At 41.2% G+C, this 15791-nt stretch overlaps 1 protein-coding gene across 1 annotated transcript in view; it reads right to left on the reverse strand.

Annotated features, from left to right (window-relative positions):
• The window catches only part of LOC137332424 (ATP-dependent 6-phosphofructokinase, platelet type-like), a 114938-nt gene that overhangs the window by 19684 nt on the left and 79463 nt on the right, over window positions 1-15791 (reverse strand). Inside the window, exons 14-17 of the mRNA XM_067996250.1 lie at window positions 15294-15364; window positions 13651-13738; window positions 12027-12179; window positions 3072-3236 (exon numbers count right to left, since the gene is read on the reverse strand). Coding sequence (XP_067852351.1) covers window positions 3072-3236; window positions 12027-12179; window positions 13651-13738; window positions 15294-15364 — 477 coding nt within the window. The remainder of the gene's footprint in view (window positions 1-3071; window positions 3237-12026; window positions 12180-13650; window positions 13739-15293; window positions 15365-15791) is intronic.

Genomic DNA, 15791 nt, shown 5'->3' on the forward strand with positions numbered 1-15791 from the left:
CTAAGAATGTAATGGGGTGGGGGGGTTACTTCACAAAGTGATTTGATGAGAATCCACATCTTGTGTATGCTAGAAGCATGGGAAAATAGAGATATAGGGGGGAGTAATGGGTCAACACAAGGTTGGTCCCTCTAGTCTTCATATATTTAATGGGATGCCATCATTTTTTTTTATCGATATCAATAGATAGATATCGTTATCAAGATAGATACCTATATACAATCATAGAAAGTTTACAGCACGGAAGGAGGCCGTTCAGCCCGTCGAGTCCGCACCAGCTCTACGCAAGAGCAATTCAGCTCGTCCCTTTCCCCCGCCCTAGCCCTGCAACTTTTTTCCTTCGAGTACTTATCCAGTTCCCTTTTGAAGGCCATGATTGAATCTGCCTCCATACCCGCTCCGGCAGTGCATTCCAGATCACAACTACTCGCTGTGTAAAAAAAAGATTTTCCTCATGTCACCTTTGGTTCTTTTGCCAATCCCTTAAATCTATGTCCTCTGGTTCTTGGCCAATGGGAACAGTTTCTCTCTATCAAGACCTTCCAAGATTTTGAATACCTCTATCAAATCTCCTCGCTACCGTCTCTGTTCCAAAGAGAACAACCCCAGCTTCTTCAGTTTATCCATGTAGCTAAAAGCCCCTCATCCCTGGAATCATTCCAGTAAATCTCTTCTGCACCCTCTCTAAGGCCTTCACATCTTTCCTAAAGTGCGGTGCCCAGAACTGGACACAATACTCCAGTTGTGGCCGAACCAGTGTTTTATAAAGGTTCTTCATGACTTCCAAAGTTTTCTACTCTATGTCTCTATTTATAAAGCCCAGGATCCCGTATGCTTTTTTAACCGCTTTCTCCACCTGTCCTGCCACCTTCAACGATTTGTACACATATACCCCAGATCTCTGTTCCTGTACACCTTTTAGAGTTGTGCCCTCTAGTTTATATTGCCTCTCCCATTCTTCCTACTGAAATGTATCACTTTGCATTTTTCTGCATTAAATTTCATCTGCCACGTGTATGCCCATGCCATCAGCCTGTCTATATCCTCAAAGTTTATTACTATCCTCCTCGGTGTTTACTACCCTTCCAAGTTTTGCGTCATCTGCAAATTTGGAAATTGTGCCCTGTACACCCAAGTACAAGTCATTAATATATATCAAGACAAGCAGTGGTCCCAGCACTGACCCCTGGGGAACACCACTGTACACCTCCCTCCAGTCCGAAAAACAACCGTTCAACACTACACTGTTTCCCGTCACTTAGCCAATTCTGTACCCATGTTGTTACTGCCCCCTTTATTCCATTTGCGGCACTTTATCAAATGCCTTTTGCAAGTCCATATATACCACATCAACTACATTGCCCTCAACTACCCTCTCTCTCTGTTACCTCATCAAAAAACTCAATCACGTTAAACACGATTTGCCTTCAACAAATCCGTGCTGACTTTCCCTAATCAATCCACACTCGTCCTCATGACTGTTAATTCTGTCCCGGATTATTGTTTCTAAAAGTTTCCCCACCACTGAGGTTAAACTGACTGGCCTATAGTTGCTGGGTTTATCCTTGCACCCTTTTTTGAACAAGGATGTAACATTTGCAATTCTCCAGTCTTCTGACACCATCCCCGTATCTACAGATGTTTAGAAGATTATGGCCAGTACCTCCGCAATTTCCACCCTTACTTCCCTCAGCAACCTAGGATGCATCCCATCCAGTCCGGGTGATTTATCTACTTTAAGTACAGCTAGCCTTTCAAGTACCTCTTCTTTATCAATTTTTAGCCGATCCAGTATCTCAACTATATTTTCCTTTACTGAGAATCTGGCAGCATCTTCTTCCTCGGTAAAGACAGATGCAAAGTACTTATTTGGTACCTCAGCCATCCCTTCTGCCTCCATGAATAGATCTCCTTTATGTTCCCTAATCGGCCCCACCCCTCCTCTTGCTACCCACTACCTGTTGACATGCCCGAAGACTTTTGGATTCTCTTTTATGTTGGCCGCCAGTCTATTCTCATACTCTCTCTTTGCCCCTCTTATTTCCTTTTTCACTTCCCCTCTGAACTTTCTATATTCTGCCTGGTTCTCACTTACGTTATCAACCTGACATCTGTCATATGCCCTTTTTTTCCGATTCATCTTACTCTATCATCCAGCGAGCTCTGGCTTTAGTTGCCCTACTCTCTGCCTCGTGGGAATGTGCCTAGACTGTACCCGAACCATCTCCTCCTTAAAGGCCATCCATTGTTCGATTTCAGTTTTGCCTGCCAATCGTTGATTCCAATTTACCCGGGCCAGATCTCTTCTCATCCCATTGAAATTGGCCCTCCTCCAATAGAGTATTCTTACTTTAGAGTCCTTTTCCAAAGTTATTCTAAACCTTCTGATACTATGATCGCAGTTCCCTAAATGCTCTCCCACTGACACTTGCTGCACTTGGCCCGCCTCATTCCCTAGAACCAAGTCCAGCAATGCCTCTTCCTCATTGGGCCAGAAACGTACTGGTTAAGAAAGTTATCCTGAACATGTTTCAAAAATTCCTCCCTCTCTTTGCCCCTCATATTATTATTGTTATCCCAGTCTATAATAGGATATTTGAAGTCCCCAGTTATCACTACTCTATAGCTTTTGCACCTTTCTGTAATTTCCCTGCAAATTTGCTCCTCTATATCCTTCCCACCAGTTGGTGGCCTAAATAATACACCCAATTGTGTAATGACACCTCTTTTATTTCTTAACTCTAACCAAATAAATTCTGTCCTTGACCCCTCCAGGACAGCAATATTCTCCTTAAATCAATACTGCCACCCCCTACTCCCTACCCCCCCAACTTTCTTTCCTTCCCTATCTTTCCTGAACATCTTGAATCCAGGAATATTTAGTACATTAATTCATTAATACATCATATTTATTAGGATAGCTATATATAGATAGATGTATATAGATATCTAAAAAAAAATTGTAAAACCAAAAAAGGTTTTTTAAAAAAGTTACAGCTATGAAATTGTAGAGAACACAACCCTTGAAAAATAGATGTTTATTTTTAAAAGAAAAAAATCTTCAAGCAGACCTGCAACTCATGTATATCAAATTTCTCCTCAAAGATGTAGGCAACATCAGCACCAGCAGAAAGGCCACCCATGCTCGCCAGGTAGCCGCAGTATCCTCCCATCGTCTCAATAATGAAAACACGGCGTTTTGTTCCACTTGCTGATTGTTTGATACGATCACATGTCTAACAGGAAAACATCAGGTCAGTACAATAAACACCAATTAAATTGAGCACAAGAGTTCATAATCAATTAAATTCATTTTACCATCCTCAGTTATTCATCTATGATCTAGTGAGATTACAGAAAGTATTTTAAACTATAAAATGCCAGCAGCATTCAACATTCCTCAAATATACCAGTAAATTTACCTGTTATTAAAAAAAATATGTAATTTGCTGTTTACAGATGGACAAAACTATCCAGTAGTTTTATAAGTTAGTTACCTGGAATGTTGTTTTCAATGGGATAAATATTTTGCCTAACGTGCATTGTAGGATTTGATTGTCCACTATGGATTGTTCAATTTTTATTCATAATAATGGAATATTTACACTCACTTCTGCATTGCACATTACAACATAGGCAAATAATTTTATACAAGCAACAAAATTGGTTTCACTATAAAATTAGGAACATATATTTTATATATTATATATATATATATATTATATATTTTATAACTTGTTATGTTATAAAAGATCATTTGTAAAGAATTCTTTTGGTCCTCAAATAATGTTTTTCCATTAAGTTACAGAAAATGTTCAATGTATATTTAGGTCATTCTCACAGCTTAGGTCAAAATAGAGAACACTTTTAAAAAACAAACAGTCATACTCCTGTAAAATTGCACTTTTTCATGACATGTGTCATGAAAAATTGCCACATTTATGGGATTTTTGAGGCAAAACAGAAGAAAAATCTGAAAGTAGTAGAAACAGCATGCGACACAAGCACTACCACACAGAATTACTTGAAGCATTTTGCCATGCCAAGTATACATCACATGATGTTTAAATCACAATAATTATTGTGCAGTTAGCATTAAGTCAAAAGCATCACCATAACTGAAACTGAAAGATGGGACTTACCTCCACAATGGAGTTGAGAGCAGTATCAGCACCAATACTAAAATCACAACCTGGTACATTATTACTTATGGTAGCAGCCACAACACACATTGGGATGCAAAACTCCTCATAGCAGGAACGTGCGTGATTTAATTGCAGCAAAGATTCATATGCCTGGATTTCCAGAACAAAAATTATTTAGCTTTTTTTTTGACTATCACACTGTAGAGTGCAGCTTAATACTATATTGCTTTAGGTGTGAGGAGAGGTTTGGCTTCCCATTTGGCAAACATAAATTTCATGCAATCAATGCGAACCTGCACTGGAAAGCTCACATTGGCACACATAGCCTGAAGTAAGTTTGAATTAATGTCACAAGACAAATTTTGTGATTTCAGTAAAGTCTGCACAGGAAGAGATGGGAGAGACAGGTAGTAGCTCGTAAATGATTAGACACATGCTCAGCAACACTTCATCATAATGTTGAAACTTAATTGAAAGATGAAATACAGTATTAAAATGGAATAAGTAATTACCAGGACTTGCCTCACTTAGAATTTAAAATCTGACTGAAACTTCAGATGCAAATTGTATTATTCCATTTTTTAATAATCAAATTAACAACAGCAACAATAACAACTTGCATTTACATTGCACCTTTAACAGGAAAATGTCCCAAGGCACTTCACAGGGGCATAATCAGGCAAAAATTGACACCAAGCCAAAGAAAGTGATATTATGAGGGGCAACTAAAAGCTTGGTTAAAGAGGTAGGTTTTAACGAGGGTCTTAAAGGAGGAGAGAGCTTAGCGTTAGCGCCTAGACTGCTGAAGGCACGGCCACCAATGGTGGGGTGAAGTAAGTGGGGGATTCATAAGAGGCTAGAGGTGGTGCAGACCTCTTGGACGTTTGTAAGGCTGGAGGTTACAGAGATAGCGAAGGGTAAGGTCACGGAGGGATTTGAACACAAGGATGCAAATTTTAAATTTGGGGCGTTGATGGACCAGGAACCAAAGTAGATCAGCGAGCACATAGGTGATGGATGAATGGGACTTGGTGAGGGTTAGGATATCACCATACCTATCAAGTCACTAAGTGCAGCATCACACCAGTGTTTGAGTATAAGACAGAGACAAGCTAAGGATACTCAGCCCTCAGTCCCTTACTAGTCCTGTTAAACATTAACAAAGGGTACAGAAAACTGCATAGGATTTAATTCTTTTTCTTTTCTCAAAGACAGCCAGCCAGAAACAAGAGAAAGGAAACAAACCAAAACGATGGTGTCTAATAATTAAAAATATGATTTGTTTTAAGGAAACAAATAGGACCATAAAGAAAAACAACCACTGGATGGCAAATGTGATGGGAGTTGGGTGATGATTTTAGAGACATTTAATTTGATATTGCTGTAGAAAACTTTAGACGGTGTGAGGACAACATAGTGTGCTGAGAGTTCGGTACGTGTGGGAGTTGAAGGGTTAATCTCTTTAAGGGTTAATCTCTTTAAATCTAGTGCATATTGCTTCAACTGTTTAAGGTCAATTTAAAAGTTTAAATTTCTAAGTTTCTGTCTGGCTTCAGCAGAGAGCTGCTGTAGCAAGTTAATTGGTTAGCTAGATTCAATTGGTACCTGAAGGTGGGGCAGGCCTGACTCATCTGAGTCTCAACTGTAGAAATACAGGGGCCTGTCAGTGCGGACAGCACGGTGTGAGGACAACACAGTGTGCTGAGAGTTCGGTACGTGTGGGAGTTGAAGGGTTAATCTCTTTAAGGGTTAATCTCTTTAAATCTAGTGCATATTGCTTCAACTGTTTAAGGTCAATTTAAAAGTTTAAATTTCTAAGTTTCTGTCTGGCTTCAGCAGAGAGCTGCTGTAGCAAGTTAATTGGTTAGCTAGATTCAATTGGTACCTGAAGGTGGGGCAGGCCTGACTCATCTGAGTCTCAACTGTAGAAATACAGGGGCCTGTCAGTGCGGACAGCACGGTGTGAGGACAACACAGTGTGCTGAGAGTTCGGTACGTGTGGGAGTTTGGTAAAGTGGGGGAAGGAGGTGCTGCTTTGCCTTGCTTTTCCTGCAGAGCGGTAGTGGACCTGAGAGCGGTGAGCGGCGGGAGAGAGCGAGACCAGAGCGGGGATATAAACAGCGCGGAGAGAGCGAGACCAGAGCTTACACTGAGAGCGAGACTCTGAGACCAGCGGCAGAGTTCGGGGTGACGTCACCAGTCAGAAGGTGACGCGGCACAGGGGAGGCAGCTGATTGGTGAGTAGGTTCAGGTGAGTATTTCTACCATTTTACTGTAAGTAAAGTAATAAGAAAGGGAAGATCTGCAGGTTTTATAGCAGATAGTGTTTTTTTTAGTGAACCTAGGTCCCTAGTATAGTTAACATTTTCTAATTTCAACGTAATTTAAAAGGGGTAACTAAGCGAAGGCAAGTCATGGCAGCAGACCTCGCACCCGTGATATGCTCCTCCTGCAAGATGTGGGAAGTCATGGACACTACCAGTGTCCCTGCCGACCATGTGTGCGGGAAGTGTGTCCACCTGCAGCTACTGACCGATCGTATCTTGGAGCTGGAGCTGCGGGTGGACTCACTGTGGAGCATCCGCGATGCAGAGAAACTCGTGGATAGCACGTTTAGCGAGTTGGTCACACCGCAGGTAAAGGGTATACAGGCAGGAAGTGAATGGGTGACCACCAGGAAGAGTAAGAGATGCAGGCAGGTAGTGCAGGGGTCCCCTGTGGCCATCCCCCTCTCAAACAGATATGCCACTTTGGATGCTGTTGGGGGGGATGACTTATCAGGGGAAGGCAGCAGCAGCCAACTTCCTGGCACCACGGGTAGCTCTGCGGCACAGGCTGGGAGGAAAAAGCGTGGCAGAGCTATAGTGATAGGGGACTCAATTGTAAGGGGAATAGACAGGCGTTTCTGCGGCCGCAACCGAGACTCCAGGATGGTGTGTTGCCTCCCTGGTGCAAGGATCAAGGATGTCTCGGAGCGGCTACAGAACATTTTGGAGGGGGAGGGCGAACAGCCAGCTGTCGTGGTGCACATAGGCACCAACGAAATAGGTAAAAAAGGGGATGAGGTCCTAAAAGCAGAATATAGGGAGTTAGGAGGTAAATTAAAAAATAGGACCTCAAAGGTAGTAATCTCAGGATTGCTGCCAGTGCCACGTGCTAGTCAGAGTAGAAATAGGAGGATATTTCAAATGAATACGTGGCTAGAGGAATGGTGCAAGGGGGAGGGATTCAAATTCCTGGGACACTGGAAACGGTTCTGGGGGAGGTGGGACCAGTACAAACCGGATGGTCTGCACCTGGGCAGGGCCGGGACCGCTGTCCTAGGAGGAGTGTTTGCTAGTGCTGTTGGGGAGGGTTTAAACTAAAGTGGCAGGGGGTTGGGAACCTGAGCAGGGAGAGAGAGGAAAGCGTAACAGGAAGGGACAGAAGGTATGGAGTAATAGGTAAAGTGTTAAAAAAGGAAAAAGCAGGAACTAAGCGTCACAAAACAGATTTGAAAGTTCTTTATCTGAATGCACGTAGCATTCGTAATAAATTGGACGAGTTAACGGCACAAATAACTACGTATGGGTATGATCTTGTGGCCATTACAGAAACATGGCTGCAGGGTGACAACGACTGGGAATTAAATATGCCAGGGTATTTAACAATCAGGAAGGACAGGCAGGAAGGAAGGGGAGGTGGGGTGGCTATGTTAATAAAGGGAGGAATCACTGTAATACAGAGAAATGATATTGGGACAAAGCATCAAGATAATGAAACAGTTTGGGTGGAGATAAGGAATAATAAGGGAAAAAAAACATTAGTGGGCGTAGTATATAGGCCTCCTAATAGTTGCAACTCTGCTGGAAGAAGTATTAATCAGGAGATAGTCGGGGCATGTAATAAGGGAACAGCCATAATTATGGGGGATTTTAATTATCATATTAACTGGACAAATCAAATTGGGCAGAGCAGCCTTGAGGACGAGTTCATTGAGTGCATCAGGGATGGATTTCTTGAGCAGTATGTAACTGATCCTACAAGGGGGCAGGCAACCTTGGACCTGGTCCTGTGTAATGAGTCAGGATTAATTAATAATGTCCTAGTTAAGGATCCCCTTGGAACGAGCGACCACAACATGGTTGAATTCCATATCCAATTAGAGGGTGAGAAGGTTGATTCTCAAACAAGCGTACTGAGCTTGAATAAAGGAGACTATGATGGTATGAGAGCGGAATTGATTAAAGTGGACTGGGAAAATAGATTAAAGGGTAAGACGGTACATGAGCAGTGGTGTTCATTTAAGGAGTTATTTTACAACTTTCAAAATAAATATATTCCACTGAGGAAAAAAGGGTGTAAAAGAAATGACAGCCATCCGTGGCTAAGTAAAGAAATCAAGGATAGTATCCGACTAAAAACAAGGACATATAAGGTAGCCAAACTTAGTGGGAGGATAGAAGATTGGGAATTCTTCAAAAGACAGCAAAAAGTAACTAAAGGATTGATTAAGAAAGGGAAGTTAGATTATGAAAAGAAATTAGCAAAAAATATAAAAACAGATAGCAAGAGTTTCTATAGTTATATAAAAAGAAAAAGGGTGGCTAAGGCAAACATAGGTCCCTTAGAGGATGAGACCGGGAAATTAATGGTGGGAAACATGGAGATGGCAAAAATGCTGAACAAATATTTTGTTTCAGTCTTCACAGTAGAGGACACTAAGAATATCCCAACACTGGACAAACAGGGGACTCTCGGGGGGGAGGAGCTAAATACGATTAAAATCACTCAGGAGATGGTACTCAGTAAAATAATGGGACTCAAGGCGGATAAATCCCCTGGACCTGATGGCTTCCATCCTAGGGTCTTGAGGGAATTGGCAGTAGGGATTGTGGATGCTTTGGTGATAGTTTTCCAAAATTCCCTGGACTCAGGAGAGGTCCCGGCAGATTGGAAAACTGCTAATGTAACACCGTTATTTAAAAAGGGTAGTAGGCAGAAGGCTGGAAATTATAGGCCAGTTAGCTTAACATCTGTGGTGGGTAAAATTTTGGAGTCTATTATTAAGGAGACAGTAACGGAACATTTAGATAAGCATAATTTAATAGGACAAAGTCAGCATGGCTTTATGAAGGGGAAGTCATGTCTGACAAATTTGCTTGAGTTCTTCGAGGATATAACGTATAGGGTGGATAAAGGTGAACCAGTGGACATAGTGTATTTAGACTTCCAGAAGGCATTCGACAAGGTGCCACATAAAAGATTATTACTTAAGATAAAAAATCACGGGATTGGGGGTAATATTCTGGCATGGGTGGAGGATTGGTTATCAAACAGGAAGCAGAGAGTTGGGATAAATGGTTCATTTTCGGACTGGCAACCAGTAACCAGTGGTGTTCCACAGGGGTCGGTGCTGGGTCCCCAACTCTTTACAATCTATATTAACGATTTGGAGGAGGGGACCGAGTGCAACATATCAAAATTTGCAGATGATACAAAGATGGGAGGGAAAGTAGAGAGTGAGGAGAACATAAAAAACCTGCAAGGGGATATAGACAGGCTGGGTGAGTGGGCGGAGATTTGGCAGATGCAATATAATATTGGAAAATGTGAGGTTATGCACTTTGGCAGGAAAAATCAGAGAGCAAGTTATTTTCTTAATGGCGAGAGACTGGAAAGTACTGCAGTACAAAGGGATCTGGGGGTCCTAGTGCAAGAAAATCAAAAAGTTGGTATGCAGGTGCAGCAGGTGATCAAGAAAGCCAACGGAATGTTGGCTTTTATTGCTAGGGGGATAGAATATAAAAACAAGGAGGTATTGCTGCAGTTATATAAGGTATTGGTGAGACCGCACCTGGAATACTGCATACAGTTTTGGTCTCCATACTTAAGAAAAGACATACTTGCTCTCGAGGCAGTACAAAGAAGGTTCACTCGGTTAATCCCGGGGATGAGGGGGCGGACATATGAGGAGAGGTTGAGTAGATTGGGACTCTACTCATTGGAGTTCAGAAGAATGAGAGGCGATCTTATTGAAACATATAAGATTGTGAAGGGTCTTGATCGGGTGGATGCAGTAAGGATGTTCCCAAAGATGGGTGAAACTAGAACTAGGGGGCATAATCTTAGAATAAGGGGCTGCTCTTTCAAAACTGAGATGTAAACAATTTTACAACACCAAGTTATAGTCCAGCAATTTTATTTTAAATTCACAAGCTTTCGGAGATTTTCTCCTTCCTCAGGCAAACGTTTGCCTGAGGAAGGAGAAAATCTCCGAAAGCTTGTGAATTTAAAATAAAATTGCTGGACTATAACTTGGTGTTGTAAAATTGTTTACAATTGTCAACCCCAGTCCATCACCGGCATCTCCACATCAAAACTGAGATGAGGAGAAACTTCTTCACTCAGAGGGTGGTAGGTCTGTGGAATTTGCTGCCCCAGGAAGCTGTGGAAGCTACATCATTAGATAAATTTAAAACAGAAATAGACAGTTTCCTAGAAGTAAAGGGAATTAGGGGTTATGGGGAGCGGGCAGGAAATTGGACATGAAGCTGAGTTCGGATCGGTCAATGCCCTGTGGGTGGCGGAGAGGGCCCAGGGGCTATGTGGCCGGGTCCTGCTCCGACTTCTTGTGTTCTTTAGATTTGTGGTTGGGATCAGATCAGCCATGATCTTATTGAATGGCGGAGCAGGCTCGAGGGGCCGATTGGCCTACTCCTGCTCCAATTTCTTATGTTCTTATGTTCTTATGACTAAGAAAAAAAAAATCGGTGAATGAACTACCATTGTTAAATATTAAACCATTTTTTTCTTTTTACAGATGTTGTCGATCTGTGTATTTCCTATTGTTGCAAGATATATAAATTCTCTCTCAGTTTCTAGAAAATGTTGAAATGTTGCCTGGTTAGTACATAAACTACAGGTGATTAATATGCAGCAAAATAAAAACACAATATTTTTTGAAACCGTTAACAAAAGTTGTAACAGACAAAGAGTTGATGCAGAAACAGATATTGAAAGGTTTTATGCTCTACTGCATGCCTCAATTTACCTACCTTGAATAATATCCAACTGCAACATTATCTACCAGCACTAACAAGGATCACACTATTGTATACCAAAAAAAAAATCACTAGGTGTTTTGGGGAAAACAGAGGACTTTAAGTTTCTGAATTATCTAGTTACCTAAACTGTGCTACAACTTGGGTTCCACAGAAAAGACTGATAGGATGAGAAAATAAAAGAGAGAAGCAGAGTAGATGACCCTGCCTTTTAAAGGTCTAGTATCAAATAAGTTTTGAGAGCAACAAATTCACGTGGACATACATTCAAGGGCACTGCTGCTAACAGACCAGTCTCTTGGGTATTATTAAAGATGATAAAACATTGACTAAGTTGACTACCTTGAACGAGCCTTTTGAACTAAATCGACTGCTGTTTTAGAGCAATGAGCCAAATGGGTCATGTTAATTCTGGTTTGAAAGTATCCTGAGCTAATGAAAATGAATTCCTGCAATTCAGAAACATGAGATGAGACTTTTCAATTGGGCTCACCAATATGACTATACAGAACTGCCAAAAACAGGAAGTCAGATCGAAGACACTTCAAACATCTGCTTCATTAGCGGAAAGGGCTGAACAAAATTTAGAACCTCGTGCTAATTGAAAAAGGTACTATAATTAAAAAAATGAGTTAGATAAGCTAAAATTAGAAACCTAGCACAAGCCAATAAGATTAAAATGGATGGAACTTTACATTCTTGAGGGGATCTAGTAATTTGCAACAGTGGTATCAATACTGCTGGTGCTAGCAGATAACAAATGCAGTTGAAATGATACCAAACGTCACTGTGGACCATTGTGTTAGTATTGTAATCTCACATTCCTATACAGACTTACATCAGTTATTGCGTTCAGGGCAGTATCTGCACCAATGCTGAAGTCTGAACCAGGCACATTGTTGGAGACAGTGGCAGGAACCATTACCATGGGAATACAGAACTCGTCATACTTGGCACGTGCAGCTGACAGTTCCAAAAGTCCCAGGTATGCCTGGAGGGCACATCCAGATTAGCTTTTATGTACAACAGTTAAATTAGAAACATGGCAAGGGCCAAAAGGGAGAGCCATCTATCACTTGCATGCTTACATTATCTAAAAAATACTCTAACTTAAAACAAATATTTGAAACAGTTACATTTTGCATCTACTTTCACCATTTTACATTCCCATTGCAGCCACTACTCTTCCTCCTTTATCCAGGGAAGCCAGGTTAGGCCAGCAACATGGACACCTCCATGTGCTTCACCAATAAACAAACATGATTAGTCAACAGGAGGTATGAGTCCATGGGAAAAAAAAAACTGACCAACCATCCTCCTGGGAAGGTGCATTCCAGTGCCACGCAATGTTCCAACTGGGAACTGGTGTAACTCTTGTAGTGATATTACACACATTTGATAGCCAGTCAAGATTGACACTGAAATTCCAGTATTCTAACTGGATGCCAAACATTTCACTACTGGCACTATCAAGGCACTTTATATCAATTAAATATATAGGCTTTGTTGTAATATATACTGGGTTCTCAGTTGCACTGTTAAATTTACCGTATATTAATTTTTATTGTACCCCCCTGTGAAGTATCCAATGGCACTATGTTGCAGCCACCTAATAACTAGTTATAGACTATAATGAAACATATACCCTTTAAACTGACTTAGTCTAACTTTAAAACCTCTCCACCACTCTCTCGACCACAAAATACTGTAGCAAGGTACTGAGAATTTGAAGCAAGAGCCTAATGCCATATGCATTATAATAAATTATGGATAAATTAAGTTCCAGGCAGTAATGTAAACTTGGAGTTTAAATGGCGTACATGAATTTCTTGAGCTGTGCTCTTGCAGTTTATATCATCATCTGAATCCCTTGTTTAAATCCCTGACTTGATACTCATTTTCAACCACATTATTCTAGACATACATTCCATAATCAAAACAAATTTTCTAGCACACTTGAATAGGAAAAGCCCTGGGCACAGCCTTTGTAATACATGTTAATTTTGGAGATTAAAGATCAAAATCATATGAGATTATGAGACAGTGAAAGGAACAGTTACTAAATTATGACAATTAACAAGTTTCAAAGTCATCCAAGTCGGTCAATTAGAGTACAGCACACGAATAATTTGCCCGACATCACACCCAGCGTTCTGCTGACACAGCAAGGGCGGTTGTCCCAGCCAGGGTGCCACCTCTGATTTAGATCTAGTTTGGGAAGAGACTCAAAAATTATGCAGTTGAAGAACTCAAATTAGAAGCTGTGCTATCTGAATCAGTACAGCTGTTTTCAGAAAGAGATTTTTAACGATTTTTTGTTCATTTCACTAAAATGTATTATGCAATTTCTTTTTGTATATTTAGTAAAGCTAGAAAAGAATATGCTTGAGAATTGCATTTCATTTTCAAACCTATACGGCATTTTAACATGTTTTAGAACACAGAAGAAATGCAGGACATACCTCAAAGCCACCAATCAGCAGCACAGCATTGATATTATGTAAACGTATTTGCTCAGCAATGCCCTCTGGGTTCTTTATAGGAAGGGTGCTGTGAAGTGTGAACAAATGAAAAGTGTGTCAGAAACTGGGGCAACTGATTTATATCCAGTTGCAATGAATAACACAAAGGATATTTGTACATTTTGGGGACACATACAGACTGGCACACTCCAAGGTCTAAGAGTGCGTCTGCGGGAAACACTGAAGCGAGGTGTGGCCTACGCAAAGGCTCCATGGGGAAAGGCCACCGTGTAAGGCCATCCCACCATGCATCATAAGAAATCTACTATGCTTGAATTGTAATATTGGGATCGTGTTGTGTATGATCTGTATTGTGTTGTTTTGTTTTGAATTGTATTGCTTTGGAATTGTGATATTTATATTGAACTGTGTGTATCCTTAAATTCTATGAAATAAAGTATATTTTAAAATTTAAAAAAATACAGAACTTTACATTTTGGTGAAATAAGCAGCAATTCAAATATGGTTAAAACATACACATGGGGCGGGGGGGCGATTTGAAACATATGCCCAAAACAGGTGTGAAGTTGGAGGAGTGGCCACACCCATCCCTGCCTGAAGCCACGTCAGGTGACCTGAACCATTTTCAGATTCGGGACTTGTTTGAATGCAAACGGGCACTCTGCTGCAGTTTGTCGGTTGTGGGAGGACTGGGAAATCAGCCGGCTCCTACAATGAGCCCGCCGATAGATCGAACCTGCGGAGTGCGGAGGGTGGGCCTGATCCCAGAGTGTGGTCGAGCATGGGTCAGCAGCAGATTGCAGTACTTTTGTGGAGCTAGGAGGAGCACTCCTGCGTTTCCTGCTCCATAAAAATATTTTTTTTTAAGAAAAGAAGAGGTCTGGGGTCCTTTTATTTTGTGACCACCAGCGACTCCTGTAAGGACCACCAGTTAGGCCGCTCACTGCCTGGTACATTGTACTTCAAAATTGCAACTGTTGTCCTATAATGATAGAATATTCAAAACAACAGCCTCCCGCTTGAAACGGAAGAGTTGTGCACCCATTTACAGGCTGAAAATTGTATCAGGCGGGCCTTGGACATTCAAGAGCTGCCGAGGCTCCACCATCCCCCAATTTTCCTCTGCAGGCTGCCCTTAAGACTAGAAACAGGTGGGTGGCAGCTGAAACTCGCTCCCATTGCCTTTCAACACACATTAAGGATGAGCATTCCTTCTGCATTAATTTAAACTTGCAGGGCCTCACTCCAACTTCTAAGCAAGCGTCCTACAGTCACAGTTGTACTGTACTGAAATATTTTACATTTTTCTTCATTAATTACAAAACCCTAACCGAAAACATGACAAAAAGTTATTTCAACAGACCGTCAGGAATTATTTGCTTACAAGCGAGAACTTTTTAATTTGTAAACAAACCACCCGAATTGCAAAAGCGAAAATCAGTAGACTCAAATTTCCATCGCTATTTGCTGGATTGAACAGATCCCTTGCGATCATTGCAGAGTACATTTGAAACCATATTGTAATCATACTTCCTCTAATCCTCAAAGAATTGGCTTTGAGGATACCAATTTACATTTCTATTCACTCTGGATCAAATACATACTGTTAGTACTATATTTACCGTTTAGTACCCAAAAGGGAACCACCTTGGCCTGTCCAGCCTCCAACATCGCCCCATTTAATTTCTTTGATCTGAGGGAGGTGGAAAAAAAGTCATTGTAATATATTCCGGACATATTTTAAAACCTTTCAAAATTGATTTTTACTTTTCCTATTCTTTATTTTTGTTTTCTGGTCTTCAAACTCTCCTTTTCCAAGCACTAATCCCCAGTTGTGAGGCAGGACGTGAAACCTGCTGCCATGTCTCAATCTCTGCTGTTTAGAAACCATTTATTAGCTGCATAAAACTGGCCCACGGTTGAGCTGCCCTTTGGGGAAACTGCCTGTCCTCTGCTCAGGATTTACTTGGACTGAGTTTGGGAACTTGCTCCATCTCATGGGAAATCTCAGGCATCAATGCATAGTACATCAGGTTATTAAACAAATCCATGTGCAAGTCTTCATCCAAAGTGCCTTTCATGATGGATTGCTCCAGTTAAGACAGTGCTGCTCTTTACAA

The sequence above is a fragment of the Heptranchias perlo genome, chromosome 2 (genome assembly GCF_035084215.1).
Source record: "Heptranchias perlo isolate sHepPer1 chromosome 2, sHepPer1.hap1, whole genome shotgun sequence".
NCBI classification, from domain to species: domain Eukaryota; kingdom Metazoa; phylum Chordata; class Chondrichthyes; order Hexanchiformes; family Hexanchidae; genus Heptranchias; species Heptranchias perlo.